At 31.7% G+C, this 20,680-nt stretch overlaps 2 protein-coding genes and 1 long non-coding RNA gene across 5 annotated transcripts; 2 read left to right on the top strand and 1 right to left on the bottom strand.

The window, feature by feature from the left end:
* Window positions 1-713: 713 nt before the first annotated feature.
* On the top strand, window positions 714-5,273 carry LOC100648369. The gene is made up of 4 exons (XM_012314071.3): window positions 714-1,244; window positions 1,378-1,512; window positions 1,589-2,565; window positions 2,643-5,273. Exons 1-4 carry the CDS (start codon window positions 911-913, stop codon window positions 4,365-4,367), a joined length of 3,171 nt encoding a protein of 1,056 aa, XP_012169461.2. The 5' UTR covers window positions 714-910; the 3' UTR covers window positions 4,368-5,273.
* A 1,450-nt stretch (window positions 5,274-6,723) lies between these two features.
* Window positions 6,724-20,403, bottom strand: LOC100652301 (serine protease inhibitor 3/4). Of its 3 annotated transcripts, XM_048409828.1 has the most exons (9): window positions 20,245-20,403; window positions 18,354-18,475; window positions 18,101-18,283; window positions 17,765-17,975; window positions 17,415-17,629; window positions 17,135-17,320; window positions 16,920-17,052; window positions 15,407-15,462; window positions 6,724-6,938 (listed from the first exon to the last, which is right to left on the bottom strand). In XM_048409828.1, the coding sequence occupies exons 1-9, from the start codon at window positions 20,252-20,254 to the stop codon at window positions 6,831-6,833; spliced, it is 1,224 nt and encodes a 407-aa protein (XP_048265785.1). In that variant the 5' UTR covers window positions 20,255-20,403; the 3' UTR covers window positions 6,724-6,830. The 3 variants fall into 3 exon arrangements, with proteins under 3 accessions (XP_048265785.1, XP_048265784.1, XP_020721343.2); XM_048409827.1 differs by lacking the exons at window positions 15,407-15,462; window positions 16,920-17,052; window positions 17,135-17,320; ... (2 more) ...; window positions 18,101-18,283; window positions 18,354-18,475 and adding exons at window positions 8,463-8,598; window positions 8,668-8,853; window positions 8,948-9,162; ... (1 more) ...; window positions 9,636-9,818; window positions 9,926-10,044 and having other exon boundaries at window positions 6,724-6,994; window positions 20,245-20,269; XM_020865684.2 differs by lacking the exons at window positions 15,407-15,462; window positions 16,920-17,052; window positions 17,135-17,320; ... (3 more) ...; window positions 18,354-18,475; window positions 20,245-20,403 and adding exons at window positions 8,463-8,598; window positions 8,668-8,853; window positions 8,948-9,162; ... (2 more) ...; window positions 9,926-10,044; window positions 12,105-12,214 and having other exon boundaries at window positions 6,724-6,994.
* Window positions 11,174-11,961, top strand: LOC125385897. The gene is made up of 2 exons (XR_007225633.1): window positions 11,174-11,724; window positions 11,923-11,961. It is a non-coding gene; the product is annotated as an uncharacterized LOC125385897 (long non-coding RNA).
* Window positions 20,404-20,680: the final 277 nt, after the last annotated feature.

Raw genomic sequence — 20,680 nt, 5'->3', positions numbered from 1 at the left:
CTATACCGCAGTATACCATCCATGCATTCCATTTTGTTCCGTTTATTCTTAACATTTTTCCCATTATTTCTTCCTCTTTTATGGAACTTTCTTTGCATTTCTCAGTTACCTTTTTTACAGAGAGATTGAGTTTTAATCGCAACAACAAGAGATAAAATAATAGATAATAATACAAATTTCTGTATTATAAGTTTAAATAAAAATAGGTGGCTATAGAAATATGTGTTTATTGAATCTCAAGAAACATATTTCACATTGGAATTCACATTTCCATGAGCACATTTGAATGAGTATAATTTAAGTATATATCTATTTTATCTACAAATACTATAACGAGTACTGTATACATTTACATTAGATATTTTATATATTGTAGTATGTTATGCGCATTCTATGCATTCTAAGCATTCTTGTATCTTTAAATTTTTCATAATTGCATAAAAACCTGCAATTTAATAATTACATAAAATATTACCTTATGTGTGTTATACGATACTAAAGAGCAAAATCGAATGTATAATCTTTGTACATTGAAAGAAATGAATAAACTAAACTGGAATTCATACAGAATATGAGTATATCATTCATATGATGTTGCTACTACTTCCTATTACTGATGTGCTTCCTACCCCTACCCATTGCATCTCTCTCCCCCCCACCTGTTGCACAGGTCTTTAAAATTTAAATTGTTGTCGGTTAGAATCGGTTGATCTGAGTGCACTGTTCATGTGCATTGCTGGAGTTCGGCGTCATCTGTTACGTGATGAGTTTTGTTTGGTTACAACCTGTTGATATGTACTAATATACATCGCAATTCTTTGCGTTATTTTATGAGAGTATATTGTATCCTAGTTCTTATATTAGTTTCAATACATTTGGTGGGAAGAAAGTAAAAGATATTCGTTGTGAAATGAGTGATTCTGGAGACAATATTAAATATAAATGGACCCCTGAAAGTACTTCGCTCTTAGTATCGGTGTGGTCGGATAGGCAAGTGCAAAAACAACTTGACTATGCTTCGAAGCCACAACTTGTTTGGGAAAATATTGCACGATATATAAAAAAGAAAGGATATAATGTCTCAGGTAAACAATGTCGATCACGAATGAAACAGGTCTTGGTTTGTTACCGTGAAGCCAAACGAGCTGGTACTCGCGCTGGTGTAGAGCAATATTATGAATCAATTGATAGAGTTCTTAAAAATAAACGTATTGAAGAAAATATTATTGGCATAGATACTGTGGGTAAGACATATTGAAAATAAATTGCTAAATTATTTATTATTTCAGTTATCAAAATTAATAGTTCGAAGTATATAATAAATATTTATTTAATGGATACCATAATTAAAGAATTTAATTTTTTATTTTTCATTAGATGCAACAATAAATGTTAAGTCTCCTCCAAAGGAAGTAAAAACGAGTAAAAATTTGCAAGTGAGACATAAAATTCAAGAGCCTGTACCATCACTCCATCGTACAGAAGCATTATCACCTACATGGACATTAGGACGTAAGAATTATATTCTTTTATTTAGATAGTATTTTAAATATATTAAAGGAAGTTTAACATATAAATTATCCTATAGGTGAAAATGAATATCCTGATTCTCCTGAATCAAATGAAACTATAATAGCACGTCCTTATAGAGTCTTTTCTCCAACAAGGGATGTAGCTATCAATACTGGTGAACAGTTAACTCAGATAGCTGTTAAATCAACACAGTGCAATACTTTTCCAGTAGAAGAATCATTAAATGTAAATTGTAAACAAAATTTAGTACCAGGTTATAATTATGGAGAAATACCTTTCCAAAATACGGTACAAAATGTGCAAAATCAAATAATCCAAGAAAATATGCAGCATAATTTGCAACAGAATCATATGTGCAATAAGCAGAACATTTTAGTGAATAACTTAAATCTTGAGCAAAATCTACAAAATTTAAATCAAGGTTTAACAGCACAATCTATAAATGTACCAATGCAACTTAGTTCAATGACAATGCAAAATCCTAATGTAGAACATGTAATTCAACAACACAATCAGTTGCAATACTTAGTAAATACAAATAATCGTGCAATGCCTCAGGAACCACGAAAAACTGTGCTAGATCAGGCTTTAACAAATATGTGCAAACAGCTATATGGCAATTGTTCAGCTCATATACCTGTTGTAGAAGATACAAAACGAATTGGATCTTTGTCCCCAGATTATTCACCAGATGTATCTCAAAATTTAAATGATGCTTTCTATCAATCAAAGAGTGATGGAAAATCACCCAATTTAAATAAAACTTATAATACAATTACGCAAACTACAAACTCATTAAGAGTACAAAATCCTGAGATTTCTGTGATTACAAATAACGCAACATATAATGATGATAGCTTGTTAGAATTTCTGATAGATTCACCAACTCCATCCGAAAATGATAATAAATCAAAAGATAGTACCGTCAATACAGATAATATCCCGGATGTACCATTAAGAAAAAAGAAAACTGAGAAATTAGAGCAACTCGTGTTAAGTGCCATTAACTCTCAAAATGAAGTTGTTAATAAGGTAAAGTACAAATCGCTGTTTCATCTTATTAGCACGTGTAATCAGATGATTTGTTTTTTAACTTTGTATTATTTCAGATACTTACAGCACAAAACGATATGGTGACAAAATTTCTAGACATAGATAGAAACCGTCAAAGTAGGCTTGAAAATCGTTTAGACGATCTATTAAAAGTTGTTCATGCTTCTATACTTACAAAGCAAACTTCAGAAGGAGATATCGAAATACCTCCACCACCACCAGAACCTACGATAACATCCTTAGTACCTCCTCCACGACCTGGTGTTGCACCTCCAAAGTTAGATCTAGTTCCTCCAAAACCTTGTCGTGTACCTTGTACAATACCAAGTTCGAACATTGAATTGATTAATCAAAATACGATAGTAACAAGACCAGGTGTAGTATCACCTTTAACTAGTCCAGTGAAGAAACCTGGTACTATATGGTCAAAATTGGGACCAGTATCACAATCGCCTTTTGTGAAAGCTCAGCAGCGATTAGGTTTACAAACAACTACATCTAGGGAAACACGAACTCAATCGTCTGCGGAGAGACGTATAGCTAGGGAAGTGGAGAAAGCCATGGATATAGAAACGTTGATATTTGAAACTAAAAATTTCTTGAACATGGAGAAAGAACTAGAGGAGAAAATAGAAAACGCTCGCCTTGAAGCAACAATAAGCCAAACTTTACATTCACGTAGAAAATTATTTACTCAAAGAGAACCCACACCAGCAATGATATTAACTGCGGCATTTTTAGAGAATGAATGCCGCACAGCTGAACAATTTATAAGTTGTTCTAATATGTCAAATATAAATAAAAAAAAATTAAGAGATATCGATGATGATTTATTGGCGGGTCAAGGTGAAAGTTATGACCGTCTACGGCAATTCGATATAAAACCTATTTACATTCCTGACGAACCTTGTGATACGTCTACGCCAGCAAAAATAGGAACCATTTCTAGTAATCATGAAAAAACATCCATACAAATGGTACCCAAACAAACAATTCAACAGTTAGCTCAGCTTGTAATGAATACAGGAAGATGGAAAGATGCTGGAGGACAAACTGGACAACAATACCTTGGGCATTTAGTTCAGCCAAATACACATAAACATCAAATTAATACACAAAATGTACCTCCAACTTTTTATAATGAGTTATACACAACGGGGCAACCTAAAACTATGTCCAAAGAAATTCAAACAAAAAATGATCAAAACTATGTTCAAGACTGGATGTTAAATAAATATGAAGACCCAATAAACGAACAGCAAATAACATATGGTCCTTCTTGCAACGTAACAAATCAAAAGCCAAACTTTCCTATAGGTTTTACAAGATCCAATACTGAAAATTTAAAGCGAAAGGATTCTAATAGCGAGATGTGCAGACCCCTTGAATTCAATAGCAATGTTATATCAGATCGTAAACAGAGCGTGCGTTTCATGGATGAGGCGTTGGCTGAATTACAGCGTATGTGTATTGAAACAATGTCTAAAGAACAACAAACAATGAATGATAGCTTGCCATATGTGTTGAATAATCCTAATACACTTCCAACTGAGAATCGACAGATGATTGAAAAATATATTCATGATTTAATCCCAAGAAAATTGAAAGACAATAAAGACAAAGATACTGATTCCGATAACGATGATGAATTTTTAGATACTACTACTAGTATGCCTGCGATTGTATCACGTCGAAATTCTCTTACATCAACTGGTACTGCATCTACTGAAATTGCACATTCCATAAAATTCCCAAAACCAGAAAATTGCGTAATAAGTTAGTTATACAAATAAATAATATATTTCTCGCTTTGCTTCCATTTTATACAGTAGTTAAATAACAAAACGTTCATAAACATTCCTAACTATTATTATATTACCATCTAAAAAGAAAATAAAGTATTATTTTCTTTATCAATTTGTTAATAATATAAGAAAAGAATAATATCTTTGAAGTATGAAATATAGTGCATACTTGATTTATTCAATTTACGTAAATTGTGCAATATATTTTTTTTCTAAAAATTATAAAAGATGCAGAATTAAAACAAAAAAAGATACTTTAATGATAAGGCAATTATGTTATTCAATAGTTGTTTTTATGAGAAGAATAAATCAAGCTTTTGTTAAGTCAAAAAATATTCTTTTTCCACACTTATTACTGTTACGCTTTCATCAACATGTTCAAGTTATCATGCAAGTCATTGGATAAAAATCATTCCTATTGAACGTTATTAAGTAAACTAAATTGTTTAAAGTTTCTATTACTTTTTATCATATACATTATATATTATTTGTTACAACTTGATTAGTTTATTCAGCAAAATTACATAATATTAATAAATTCTTTTATATTGTTAATTTGCGTTAAACTTTCGGTTCATTGGTGTGACCTGTAAATAATGATAGATTTCAAGAATTTCTGTCTTTCTATTATAACATAGAACGATGTAGAAGATAAATGGGCGATCGATTCTGAATCTTGGAATTTCAATTATAAGATTGATTATTACATCCCTATTACTTGCATCCCTACTACAAAATTGTAAAATAATAAATTATATATACGAGACAACACGTTAACAATATAAAAGGAAAGCAATGTTAATAAGAAATGTCGGAGTAATTTTAACATACTTTCTGTTAAAGCAGGTACATTTAATTTGAAATACAAAATTGCGAAAAGTAGTTACTTTTTATTTCCGCACCTTTATACTAAATGATATTTTTAGTAATAATGCTACATTAAGTCTATTGTTTACTCTTATGGAATGTTACATCTGATTAATAAATTACAATATTTACGTCAAGTAACATACTCAATGAAGATAACTTTGGTAATTATTGATGGCTCATCCATCTCATCGACTTCGATGAGTTTTGAGTATGTTGTTAGAGATAAGATTCTGAATAACTTTTGCTATACATATAATCGCTGTTCGACCTTAGCTTTCAAAATATTCGCAAAAAATTGTCGGTCCTACAAATATACTGATGCATACGCTGTCACAGACGCGCAATTATAGCCAGAATTCATTGGAGTGGTACCGGCAGTTTCCTCCTAATGTTGCGGAAATTAAGCCTGAACGGCGTTTATATGTATAGGAAAAAGTTATTCAAAATGTTCTGCAAGTCTTTCGCGACATCTTGTAGTGTACACTTTTAGTACGGCTGGTAATAGAATCGGCTGTAACTATACATGCATTATATATTTGCCATATGTTGCTTAAAAATTCATATACAAATTATGAAAAATTAATACATATAAGAATTTGTACAAACGTTCTATCCTTTCCGATTTCGATGATTTTGAAATATGTTATAGAAACCAAATTTTGAACAATTTTTTCCTATATAGTACAACCGGCAGTTGGTTTTAGTTGCCGATATACTCGCAAAAAGCAGCCGGTGCCAGTATATTGAATTCAGCCTATAATTGTGAATCCGTAACAGCGTATGTACTAATATTAGTTGTCAGCTGAATAAAATAACGTCTAACCCAAATCTAATTCTTCCCTTTTGTACATTATTTATATATATGTTGAGTTAGGTGGTAATTAATCTAACCGCCATCAGGCGGCCAGTAAACAATACTGGCATATGCTGTCACGGATGCACAATTGTAAGCAGAATTCACTGCAGTGGGAAATGTTGATTTCTGCAATATATACAAAAATCACCGAAAGCCATAGGGCGAATAAGGTACCAATAATTCCCGTATTTATTTTATCTATTTATTTAATTCTTCTTTTTCTACTTTGAATGGCTTTTGCCTATCAAGATTATACCCGTACATAATCTCTATCCAATACAAATATCAAAATAATATATTTTTAAGGACAATTAACGTGTCCATTGAATAACATTACTATGTCTTGATCTTCAGCTTGGTTTTTATAAAAACCGTAGAAAAATGGTCGACCGATCCTCACCACCGGAGTGGGGGAGGAATACGAAAACTAACACGAATAAAGAATATTGCTGAAATAAATTTTATGTAAATTGTTTTTATTTAAAAGAGTTGTTTAAAAAGAGGAGAATATTGATAATTTATTTTTTTTATTTATTTTCGAAACATATATATAATTTTAAGTTATGATTATTTGTGGCATAAGGACAAAATAATCCAAATTGGAAGTAAGTGCAACACATTTATCGTCATTTATTATTGAAAAGCTTATAATTACGGAGCACACGAATTAATTATTACATTACTATGATATTACTATTATGGCACTACTGTTCTTAGATTTTGGGTTCGATAACAGAACCGCTGAATAATGATAAGCTAATATCACTTTCCTTTTCATCATTTATAGTTTTTATGATATAATAAACGAATGGCTGATCAATTTTGAATTTCCGTGCAGGACGCCGTATATCACCCATTCTATATGACTCAATGACAGCTGAAACAAAATTACGCCAAACATTATATTTGAGTGTATGAATATTGAGTGTATGAATTATATATTAATATATTATTACATATGAATCAAAAACATATTATAGGAACATAATTTGTAAGGAATAATAATAGAGCAAGAGGAGCGATGTGAAGCAGATATTTACACGTTCGTTACTGTCAAACACACATACATGTGTAATGGCACGAAGAGCTACCCAGAACTCATGGCTCACAATCGCATATCTGTGACGGAACCTTATTTAAATATTGATATTTTGAATGTGCGAAGCTACTTCTTCCTTGGACGATGATAATGAACGTGTTAAGATTGAAAGTATATTATAAAACATGACATTTAGTAAGGAAGCTGCTACATTTTGTTTACAGAATTAGCTATATTATATTAAATTCTCGAATGAATTCATCTACTGATTATGGTTGATTTGTAAGAACGAAACGGAGCTTTCTGTATATCAATTCCATACCACAAAATCATTAAGTACAAATTACACAGATTGGTGGAACTGTGATAATTCAATGAATACTCTGCCTTTTTAGCTTAATGATTGCTTACTTTTTAATTCCTACTTAATTTTTTAAAAGTACTCATAACGTAAATTGTATACACACAGACATACTCACACATGGACGATTATATAAAATATGTGTAAAGTGAATATAAAATATAAAATATGTAAAAATAAAATGTAAAGCCATATCTCATTATGCGAAGAACCTCTACATGGGTATAAGATTCGATAAGGCAAAGCATCCATGATTTAAAGATTTTTTGGCTTTCACCTCGAAATTAGATTGGATCAAAGGTCGATTGCATTATAGTATTACGAAGAATCTCGTTCTGTCAAATATACAAATACGCATATGTATAATGTAAGTACATAATCAACAATGCATACAGTTAGATAACTGCATTCTAATTTATAAAGCAGCGAAATAAAAAAAAATTAATCACGATACAAGCGCATTGTAACTAGCTACACATGCTCTTTCATACAAGTTAATCATGCTTTCAATTAATTTCAATCCCACCAATGATAAGATTGTAATGAAGATTTTTATCTTCGTTTTCTTTTTTAGTTTCCTAAGTACATTATGCCATTATCTCATAGAAAATACGGTTACCTAACCATTCTATTAACTAATATTTTCTATATAACTAATATTCTATATAACTAATATTTTCTATATGACTAATATAACTAATATTTTCTAATTCTATATCTAGAATTAGTAGCTATATCTAGCCTATATCTAGGCTAAGTAATGATATGGAGACGGCTGAAAATCAATCTGTGGCCACAAAGCAAGAGCAGTATGAAATAAATGAAAAAAATCTTCTTGTCATATTATATTATTTTTTGAATGTTTTCATATTTAATAGTTGTACAAAGTGATATTCTGCTTAATTTAAATATAAACTGCATAACATAGAATGTCTATTCACTTACCAGTAGCAGCGGCAGCTTCACTTCCTTCTTCGTTAACTTCAATGTATGCCTTTTGGATAACATGGCTGATATACAATGTACCATCAGCAGTCGCAGAAAAATTAGCGCGATAACTAAATGCATCAGTCAAACCCATCTACATAAATAAGAATTAAAATACAAGAAATAGTTATCTGTACATGAATTACACTTTATATATACATACCTCTTTTAAGACATCATTAAGTTTAAGCATACTTTCCATCTTAAACTTTGGTAACCATAAGTTCACTTCTTCCTCATGTCCTTGACTTAGAATGTTCGTTAAACTTGTATTTTGTAATTTTTTCTGGACATCAGACAAACCATCAATTTCGTTTGGAAGAATTATGACCATACTGAATTCGTCACCCTAGAAGATATATTAGCTCCTTTTTGTATTTCACGAAGTTTTACAAAGAAGCAGCTTCTTTTTACACATTAGTACATTTTTCTTCAAAACTTACCTTGTATGGTATTACAACGAATTTCGCATTTAAATCTACGAGGTCTCCATATTTGTATTTACCACGTCTATACATTGTAGGAACATTTTTTACTTCAACTTTACTAGTATGAAATGGCATATCTCTCGTTAACTTAAGGTTGAACTTATCTTTCCATTGGCCTTTAAAATATATTGCATTGACAAGTACTAATTTTGTTCTCTCATCTATGTCATCTGTTTATAAAAAACATTCATAACAATATAAAACTACATAGTATGATTAGTCATATTGAAGTTAAAATGCATTCAATCAAAATTTTGTATAGTATTTTCTTTACATAGTAATGAATAAAATAAATATATACAAACCAGGAGTTATAAGCTCTTTAATGAGATTATTTGTATTTTTTTCAGCCCAACTATTAATAGTATTTACAGCTTCCTTATTATGAGTAAAGTTTACCAATTGAGAAGCAGAGCGGAAGTAAACTTCTGTTAAATCTTTGTAGCTTGGTTTCAAATTTAAATCTGTTGCTATGAAGGCTTTATTTGCAACAGCCAATTTATTGTCTTTCACATTCTACATTAAAACATGAAAAAAATATTATATAGCGTAAAATAATAAATTTATTATTTTATATCAATAAATTTATAGTTTATGCTATACATTAAAATAATAAAAGTAATTGGTTGGCAGAGATACCTACATTGAGATTATCAATAAGTGACTGATAACCAGATGTGACAACACTCTCTGATGTTGGTAGATGAAGTACATTTCTAAACTGGGCTTCTGTGTTTTCACGAGCTCCACAAGCAGCCATAACAAGACCAATACTTGCACTTAAAGGGGACATTATAAGGTTGCCAGGATTGTGTTGTATCACAGTCTGAAAACAACAAGTGTCTCATAATTTATTCATTTTCAATCATCTACCGGATGAATAAGCACTTCATAAGCAGTATTTTGAACAAATTTTAAATTGCACTATTTTACCTGGGATAATGAAGAACCAAATTGATTTGCAGCTTCTACAACGGAGCGCAGTGCTTCAACATTTGTCTCTGCTTCTGACATTGTTAGGGCAAGAGCCACCAACCAGAAACTTCCTATTACTAAAACAATTTAGTAACAAATTGCTATTAGAAACTGGCAAAATAGATTGTATTGTGAATCTTAATAATAAATCTCTTGCTATGTAAGGTTTGAATTTTGATTGTGCAAAATAGATCTCCGCTTTCTTTAAACACATCTGGTGCACAGCTTGTTCGCTTCCTCATCACCATACTCTTGCTTTCAAAACGAACTTCTCAAATATTATTGCAATTCCTGGATAATTCTGAGTCATACGAAGGTGGTGAAAGCATTGGCAAAAAGTATAGGAAATATTTCTTTCGGAATGATTTCTCTATTACTACCTAGTCATGTTTTAGGCATTTTGAAGCAAAAGGGTAGAACAGTTTTGGAAGAATAAAATCATTCCGACGGTCAACGTGGAAGTTTCAGAGAACTGAAAATATCAAGTTAGAGTATTACTTGGATGTATAATGTGTGCAGTGCGCGTGTTAAGTGTTGTATGCAGTATAGCAATTCTATGCGTCGCTTATTATTTATATCGTCATATTTATTACAAAATGTATACATTTTCAGAGCTACTAAACATGCACTTTTGTTACAGTGCGGCTGATAGCAAAAGAACTATGCCCAGTGCAAAGACATTTTGGAATATAGACCAACGATTGCGAGATACCGGTACCTTAAAACCTGCTAAACCTGGCGGACGAACTGATCAGGTCGATCCGAAATTGGGAGATAAGATACTGCACCATATTCATGAAAATTGAAGAAGAAAAAATGTTTGCAAATAAATGAGTTGGAAGGTCCTACGCAATTCCAATTTTCCCGCTAGAATGTTAGTTACTGAAGAGGGAACTTTTAATAAATGTGGATTAACAAATATACGCAACTAACATTTCGGGGCATGTAAAAATCGACAAGAATTAAGAAATGGTTCGTGCGGGATGGTGCACCATAACATTCTATCAACGCTGTGCAAGGGTACTTGCTCAGCTGTTTTGGGAACAGGTGGATCGGTCGAAGAAGAACAGTGCCTTGGCCTGCTCGATGGGCTGGATTTAAATCCCCTCGACTCTTACTACTGGGGATACGTGAAGATACAATACGGTAAAATTTTAAGAGAGGTGCCACGCTCTGTTTACAAAAAAATGTCGAACATCTGTTGTAATTTGTTGCATTTTTGTGGCTACTCGCGGCCAAGACAATCGCGGTGCGAGTGTCATTTTGCTGTGGACACTAGGAAGGATAACAGGAAACATTAATCCTCTGTAGTCGGATTTATCATTAGATGCTTTTCGATATGTTCTTATGGATTGCCACGAGTATGCTGGCTTAATGTTCAATCCACCATTTCTTCTCTTCCATGATTTGTACGAGCTAAGCTGCAGCCCATGTATCGTTCGAATTGAGGATCACTGTGTGCCCCAGTACTTATGCTGACCACCTTTCGTCGGTGTAAGGAGGCTTGCTCACTTGCGGGGATATTTTGGCCGATTTTTAATTAACGATAACTAAAAAACAAAGCAGAAGGCGAAATTTTTTTCTTTGAGTTTCGACGTCAAGAATCACCACTTAAATATTGGGAAACCTGTAGCGGAACATCCTGTGTATAGCTTTTACGCAGTGAAATGAGCAACATACATGGAACAAAAATATGTATAAAAAAAAATAAGTTTTTGTTTCATATCTATGAAATATGCTACAAAAGAAATAAACTGGTAAGCGACTAAACATTATTATTTAGAAGTATTATTGCACTGTAAAAATGCTAATGCTAAAAGGTCGAAGAGATTATCAGACTAGTCTTTAGACTCAAAGACAGCGTTTCAGTCCTGCTGTAAAAATCTCGAAAATAACAACTATGTATCTTTTTGAAGTACATATTTCTGAAACATAATAAACTCGTTTGCTTGTAGTAATAACATCCGTTGATGCGAACATAAAAATCACGAAAATTGAAGATACAAAAGGAAAATAATTACTTGCTGAGGAAGGTTTAAATGATTATTAATGGATTTGCATTAACTACCGAAGAGGAATTGTACATACTCGGTATAATACAAGGGGAGGTCAAATACACATATATAAATTTACTCACATATACGCATGGTGACGATCCGCTCGTTTTACTGGCCAATTCTCTTCGAAAGTTAAAAGCGGACTGCAAGAACAAACGTCTGAACGAATATAAAAACGCGATAAACAAACTCAGAAAAGCGCTGGCAGTGGGCAGAGCGAACTTACCACGGATCAGTAACGAACAAGTAACCAATCACGAAGTACATGATTATTCGTATGTCCGCATAGACCAAACAAACATGAATTTTAAATGCCATTGGTATTCGACTCTATATCCCAAATAAACAGGGTGATACAAACATAAACAAGGCAATGATATCGCGTCTAATATTGTCGGAAAAAATGTGGGTTTTCCCATATTTTCCAACAAATATCATTAAAATACTGATAGCATAAATATTTACATATATCTGTTATATGTCTTCTCTGTAACCAGTGAATTTACGGAAATTCTGTTTGTTCGTTCGAATAATTTTCAAAAATGTGATGATGATTTATTTGGAAGTCATTTGTGTAAAAGTTCTAATTTCTTTCTTTGATTTCTATTCGTTCTTCTATAAGATACTTTCCAAAATTCCAATTCTACGGAAGAAATAGATTTTTATGTTCGTATTACTTTGCATTAGAGTGCAATATATTTTTATTATGGTTTCAAAACAATATTGAATTAAGCTTAAATGTATAGTAAAAATCGCATATTTACATCAAATATTTATGGTACAACAACGTTTTAGGTATCTTACTAGCGATTTATTTCGATCGATGTTTACGTTAGATGCAAAATCTATGCATGAATTAGGGTGTATGGACAAAGCTGCTTAGAATTTTATACGTTCTAACAGTAGAGAAATGACTGAAATATTCTAGGAATAATATGTATTTGTAGATTCGCTGGAAGTCTTAATAAAAAACACATAACAATAGGCACGCAATGTTTTTATTAGTCTACAATAATAGATTCTGAATATCGTGTTTCGAAATTGATCATCTAGGTAATTCAAGTACAAAATGTTAGTTTTTTATTTTATTACAAATCTAAGCAAATTAAATTATAACGAAAGGAAAACTTTTTTTACCACGTGTCCTTACTTTAATGAACGAGGATAGACTTAAAATTATCGATTTAAATCTAAGAAGTACTTGACTTACGCATTTACCAGTAATAACGCTGCAGATTTGTAAACATTTTTGTTACGTAAGGAGACAACATAATTGTTTGATAACAACATTTTAGAAGGAAGTGAAAACATTTTAAAAGTGACCCTGACCTCTTTAGCGATATCTTCTTTCTATCTATCATCACGGAAATTGGTTCTACATATTTATTTGATGAAACATGATATGAATATATAAATATATATGATTCATGTACACATGCTGTCAAAGAATTTATCTGGTTCAATGGAAAAAAAACATTAGTAATCCATAATAGGTATGTTTACCAAATCGTACAAGCGTTGTACAAATAGCACATTTTTCGCATAATATACCTGTACCTGCTCGCACCTCCTTTAAATTATTCCAAATTCATTCGTGTCACCTATGAACACTACACAACGGGTACGCTATACAGCTTAGTACGTAATATGCTAGAAACTCCTCAAAATTAAATGAAACGCAGTCTTCAACAGACCGATCAATTCATAGTTGCAGTTTCAAGCGCACATGCTTGAAACTAGAAGAATAGCGCATGAGTAATAAAATAAACGCAAAGAAATCTGGCGAACCTTAAGTAATAATAGAAAGAAGCATAGGAGTTGGAAATAAAATAATTTTTCCAACTTAAGTACGTGAAATATAAAATGTACTGATATAATACATGATGTTAAAATAATTACGTAATTTTTGTCATCGTTACAATTAGAATATGTAACAAATTGAATTTATTTTTTAGTAATATTTAGACTATTAAATGTAAATTGGAATTCTGTAGATTTTATAAATAACGAATAAGAGACATCTACAAGTAAATTTTGTTTAAATAAGCAGACTTCGTAAGCATGTAGGTATTTGAGTACATGTATGCAATGTATAGGATCAAATACATTATACACTAAAACTATTTTACGTATCAAATAATACGCATTGAATATTTAACAAAATTATTTTGCAATTTATTTGATTCGCAATTTCTATATATATTTACAAGAAAGTGTTTTAAGTAGGCGAGATGAAAAATAAAGAAAAATATAATAAATATGGCTTTACCTAATAAACTGTGATACTGTAGTTGTTGAGTGTATGGTTAGAAATGATTCCAAATAATATCTTCCGGATGTTGCTAACTACATAGAAAATAGCTACATCTATATATCGAAAATGAGGTAATCGAAGAGGGTATTCGTGAAATTCTTGAAACACAAGTGTTGTGTGCAATATGTATTAACTCCAAGTGGATTAATGGAACATTAAATGGTGTAGAAAAATTTCTCCTGTGAGAACAAGAAAGAATTTTACTTCCTGATCACCTTTGTGTACTACAAAAGATATTTATAATGAAATATTTTAGATCTCTCTATGTACACGTATATATATTATTTAAATACATTTAATAAAATATATTAGGTGACGTCAATTCTTTGACTCTACTTTTATCAAAACTTTCCTCACGATTAGGATTTTCCTGACAAAGTTCGTACCCATAGATTGGTTACCGTGATCGTCGTGGGCTGCGGTTTGACGGACAAGGTGGTGATTTTGATTTATCATCGCAACATGATGTACAAGGATCCCATAAATAATATTTTTCTTGCGAATATTTCTTTGTTTGTATTTTACAGAACTGGCGCAATAATAATTAAACGAAAATTAAACTATGATTTAAAACGTATGAGAAAAAGAAAAAGAAAGAGGAACAAAACAATGCTAAAGGAAAAGTTTCCTATTACAGAAAATATTCGATTCTCATCTCTGGGGCGGGGCAAGGAACACTCGTAAGAACGAAGAGTATTGCGGAAACAAATTTTATGGAAATTATTATTGTTTTAAAGAAGTTGTTTAAAAAAGGGAGAATATGTAGGATTTATTTAATTTTTTTTATTTAATTTTCTGAAATGTATATATAATTTCTGGTGTAAGAACAAAATAATCCAAATTTAAAGTGAATACAACACATTTATTGTCAGACAAGGTATTATTGAAAAGCTTATAATTACGGAGCACACGAATTAATTATTACATTACTATGATATTACTATTATGGCACTATTGTTCTTAGATTTTGGGTTCGATAACAGAACCGCAAAATAATGATACGCTAATATCATTTTCCTTTTCATCATTTATAGTTTTTATGATATAATAAACGAATGGCTGATCAATTTTTAATTTCCGTATAGGGTACGATAAACCACCCGTTCTGAATGACCCAATGACAGCTGGAACAAAATTACGCCAAACATTATATTTGAGTGTATGAATGCAATTATATATTAACATATTATTACATATGAATCAAAAACATATTATAGGAACATAATTTGTAAGGAATAATAATAGAGCAAGAGGAGCGATGTGAAGCAGATATTTACACGTTCGTTACTGTCAAACACACATACATGTGTAATGGCACGAAGAGCTACCCAGAACTCATGGCTCACAATCGCATATCTGTGACGGAACCTTATTTAAATATTGATATTTTGAATGTGCGAAGCTACTTCTTCCTTGGACGATGATAATGAACGTGTTAAGATTGAAAGTATATTATAAAACATGACATTTAGTAAGGAAGCTGCTACATTTTGTTTACAGAATTAGCTATATTATATTAAATTCTCGAATGAATTCATCTTCTGATTATGGTTGATTTGTAAGAACGAAACGGAACTTTCTGTATATCCATTCCATACCACAAAATCATTAAGTACAAATTACACAAATTGGTGGAACTGTGATAATTCAATGAATACTCTGCCTTTTTAGCTTAATGATTGCTTACTTTTTAATTCCTACTTAATTTTTTAAAAGTTCTCATAACGTAAATTGTATACATACACACATACTCACACATGGACGATTATATAAAATATGTGTAAAGTGAATATAAAATATAAAATATGTAAAAATAAAATGTAAAGCCATATCTCATTATGCAAAGAACCTCTACATGGGTATAAGATTCGATAAGGCAAAGCATCCATGATTTAAAGATTTTTTGGCTTTCACCTCGAAATTAGATTGGATCAAAGGTCGATTGCATTATAGTATTACGAAGAATCTCGTTCTGTCAAGTATACAAATACGCATATGTATAATGTAAGTACATAGTCAACAATGCATACAGTTAGATAACTGCATTCTAATTTGTAAAGCAGCGAAATAAAAAAAGTTAATCACGATACAAGCGCATTGTAACTAGCTACACATGCTCTTTCATACAAGTTAATCATGCTTTCAATTAATTTCAATCCCACCAATGATAAGATTGTAATGAAGATTTTTATCTTCGTTTTCTTTTTTAGTTTCCTAAGTACATTATGCCATTATCTCATAGAAAATACGGTTACCTAACCATTCTATTAACTAATATTTTCTATATAACTAATATTCTATATAACTAATATTTTCTATATGACTAATATAACTAATATTTTCTAATTCTATATCTAGAATTAGTAGCTATATCTAGCCTATATCTAGGCTAAGTAATGATATGGAGACGGCTGAAAATCAATCTGTGGCCACAAAGCAAGAGCAGTATGAAATAAATGAAAAAAATCTTCTTGTCATATTATATTATTTTTTGAATGTTTTCATATTTAATAGTTGTACAAAGTGATATTCTGCTTAATTTAAATACAAACTGCATAACATAGAATGTTTATTCACTTACCAGTAACAGCAGCAGCTTCACTTCCTTCTTCATTCACTTCAATATATGCCTTTTGGATAACACGACTGATGAACAAAGCACCATCAGTCATCGCAGAAAAATCAGCAACATTAAATGCATCAATCAAACCCATCTACATAAAATAAGGATTAAAATACAAGAAGTAGTTATCTGTACATGAGTTACACTTTATATATATATATATATATATATACCTCTTTTAAGACATCGTTAAGTTCAAGCATACTTTCCATCTTGAACTTTGGTAACCATAATATCATTTTTTCCTCATGTCCTTGACTTAGAATGTTCGTTAAACTTGTATTTTGTAATTTTTTCTGGACATCAGACAAACCATCAATTTCGTTTGGAAGAATTATGACCATACTGAATTCGTTACCCTAGAAGATATATTAGCTTCTTTGTGTATTTCACAAAGTTTTACAAAGAACCAGCTTCTTTTTACACATTAGTGCATTTTTCTTCAAAACTTACCTTGTATGGTATTACAACGAATTTAGCATTTAAATCTAGAAGTTCTCCATATTTGTAAATACTGTGACTATACATTGTAGGAACATTTTTTACTTCAACTTTACTAGTATGAAATGGCATATCTCTCGTTAACTTAGGGTCGAACTTATTTTTCCATTGGCCTTTAAAATATATTGCATTGACAAGTACTAATTTTGTCATCTCATTAACCGCATCTGTTTATAAAAAACATTCATAACAATATAAAACAACATAGCATGATTACTCATATTCAAGTCAAAACGCATTCAATCAAAATTTTCTATAGTATTTTCTTTACATAGTAATGAATAAAATAAATATATACAAACCAGTATTTAGAATATCTTTAATGAGGTTATTTGTATTTTGTTCGACCCACGTATTAATAATACGCACAGCTCCTTTATTTTGAGCAAAGTTTACCAATTGAGAAGCAGAGCGAAAGTAAACTTCTGTTAAATCTTTGTAGCTTGGTTTCAAATTTAGATCTGCTGCTATGAAGGCTTTATTTGCAACAGCCAATTTATTGTCCTTGACATTCTACATTAAAACATGAAAAAAATATCATATAACGTAAAATAATGCATTTGTTATTTCATATTAATAAATTTACAATTTAAACTATACATTAAAATAATAGAAGTAAAGGGATGTGAGATACCTACATTGAGATTATCAATAAGTGACTGATAACCAGATGTGACAACACTCTCTGATGTTGGTAGATGAAGTACATTTCTAAACTGAGCTTCTGTGTTTCCACGAGCTCCACAAGCAGCCATAGCAAGAGCAATACTTGCACTTAAAGGGGACATTATAAGGTTGCCAGGATTGTGTCGTACCACAGTCTGAAAACAATAAGCGTCTCATAATTTATTCATCAGTATTTGGAGTAAATTTTAAATTCCACAATTTTACCTGGAAAAATGAAGAACTAAATTGATTTGCACCTTCTACAACGGAGCGCAGAGCTTCAACATTTTCCTCTGCTTCAGACATTGTTATTAGGGCAAGAGCCATCAACCAGAAACTTCTTATTACTAAAACAATTTAGTAACAAATTGCTATTAGAAACTGGCAAAATAGATTGTATTGTAAATCTTAATAATAAATCTCTTGCTCTATATAAGGTTTGAAGATTGTGCAAAATAGGTCTTCGCTTTGTTTACACACATCTGGTGCACAGCTTGTTCGCTTCTCAAATTATCATTGCAATTCCTGGATAATTCATCATAAATTCATAAATCATACGAAGATGTTTAAAGCATTATAAAAGAGCATTGTAAACATTTCTTTCGGGATGATATCTCTATTACTACCTAGTCATGTTTTAGGCATCTTGAAGCAAACGGGTAAAACAGTTTTGGAAGAATAAAATTGAAAATATCAAATTAGAGTGTTACTTGGATGTATACTGTGTGTAGTACGCTTGGTGTGCGAAACTGGGAGATAGAATACTGCACCATATTCATGATAATTGAAGAAGACAAATTTTTACAAATGGATAAGTTGGATAATCCAACGCATATCCAATTTTCCCGCAAGGATATTATTTACCCAAGAGGGAACATTTAATAAATGTGGAATGACAAATATACGTAACGAACATTTCTCAGCAAGTGAAGATCCATACGCATTCAGAAATGGTTCATGCAAGATGGTGCACCACCTTATTCTACCAACGTAGTGCAATAGTACTGGTTCGGTTGCTTTGGAAACAGGTGGATAAGTTGAAAAGAACCTGTGCCTGGGACTGCTCGGTCTTCAGATTTAAATCCTTTCGACTTTTACTACTGGAGAAATATAAACGCATAATACGATAGAATTTGGAGAGAAGAGGCACGCTTTGTTTACAAAAAAAGTCAAACATCTATTATAATTTGTTGCATTTTCGTGGTTACTCGCGGCCAGGACAATCGCGGTGCGAGCGTCATTTTGCTGTGGACGCTAGTGGCGGAAAAGAATAGAGAAAACATTACTCTTCTATAGTCGGAAATATCAGTTGGTGCTTTCCGATATACTCTTATGGATTTCCACGAGTGCTGGCTTAATGTTCAATTCACCATTTCTTCTCTTCCACAATTTGTACGAGCTAAGTTGCAGCCCATGTATCGTTCGAATTGAGAATCACTGTGCGCGCCACTGCTTGGGCTGATCACATTCCTTCCGCGTAAGGAGGCTTGCTCACCTGCAAGGATGTATTGACCAATTTTTAATTGACGATAACTAAAAAACAAAGCCGAAAGAGCAATTTTTTGCTTGATTTACGACGTCAATAATCATCCCTTAAATTTTCGGAAACCTGTAGCCGAACACACCATATATACCTTTCATGCGGTGATCTGTTTAACATACATACAACAAAAATATCTATAAGAAACAATAAGTCTATATTTAATATTATTAAGAAATATGCTATAAAAGACAAACATAGTAGAAGACTAAACATCATAGTTAGTACCATCGCACAGTAAAAATGTTAAGGCCAAAAGTTCGATAAGATCACCAGTCTAGTCTTAAGACTCAAAGACAGCATTTCAATCTTGCTGTAGAAATCTCGAAGATAACAACGATTTATCTCTTTGAAGTACGTATTTCTGAAACACAATAAACTCGTTTGCTTGTTGTAATAACATCCGTTGATGTGAACATAAAAATCACGAAAATTAAAGATACAAAAGGAAAATAATTACTTGCTGAGGAAGGTTTAAATGATTATAAATGGATTTGCATTAACTACCGAAGAGAAATTGTACATACACAGTATAATCCGAGGGGAGGTCAAATACACATATATAAATTTACTCACATATACGCATGGTGACGATCCGCTCGTTTTACTGGTCAATTCTCTTCGAAAGTTAAAAGCGGACTGCAAGAAGAAGCGTCTGAACGAATATAAAAACGCGATAAACAAACTCAGAAAAGCGCTGGCAGTGGGCAGAGCGAGCTTAGCACGGATCAGTAACGAACAAGTAACCAATCATGAAGTACATGATTATTCGTATGTTCACGCAGACCAAGCAAACATGAATTTTAAATGCCATTGGTATTCGACTCTATATCCCAAATAAACAGGGTGATACAAACATAAACAAGGCAATGATATCGCGTCTAATATTGTCGGAAAAAATGTGGGTTTTCCCATATTTTCCAACAAATATCATTAAAATACTGATAGCATAAATATTTACATATATCTGTTATATTTCTTCTCTGTAACCAGTGAATTTACGGAAATTCTG

The sequence above is a fragment of the Bombus terrestris genome, chromosome 11 (genome assembly GCF_910591885.1).
Source record: "Bombus terrestris chromosome 11, iyBomTerr1.2, whole genome shotgun sequence".
Taxonomy (NCBI): Eukaryota; Metazoa; Arthropoda; class Insecta; order Hymenoptera; family Apidae; genus Bombus; species Bombus terrestris.
Note: the sequence above shows the minus strand (reverse complement) of the source record. Positions and strands in the feature narration are given on the sequence as shown.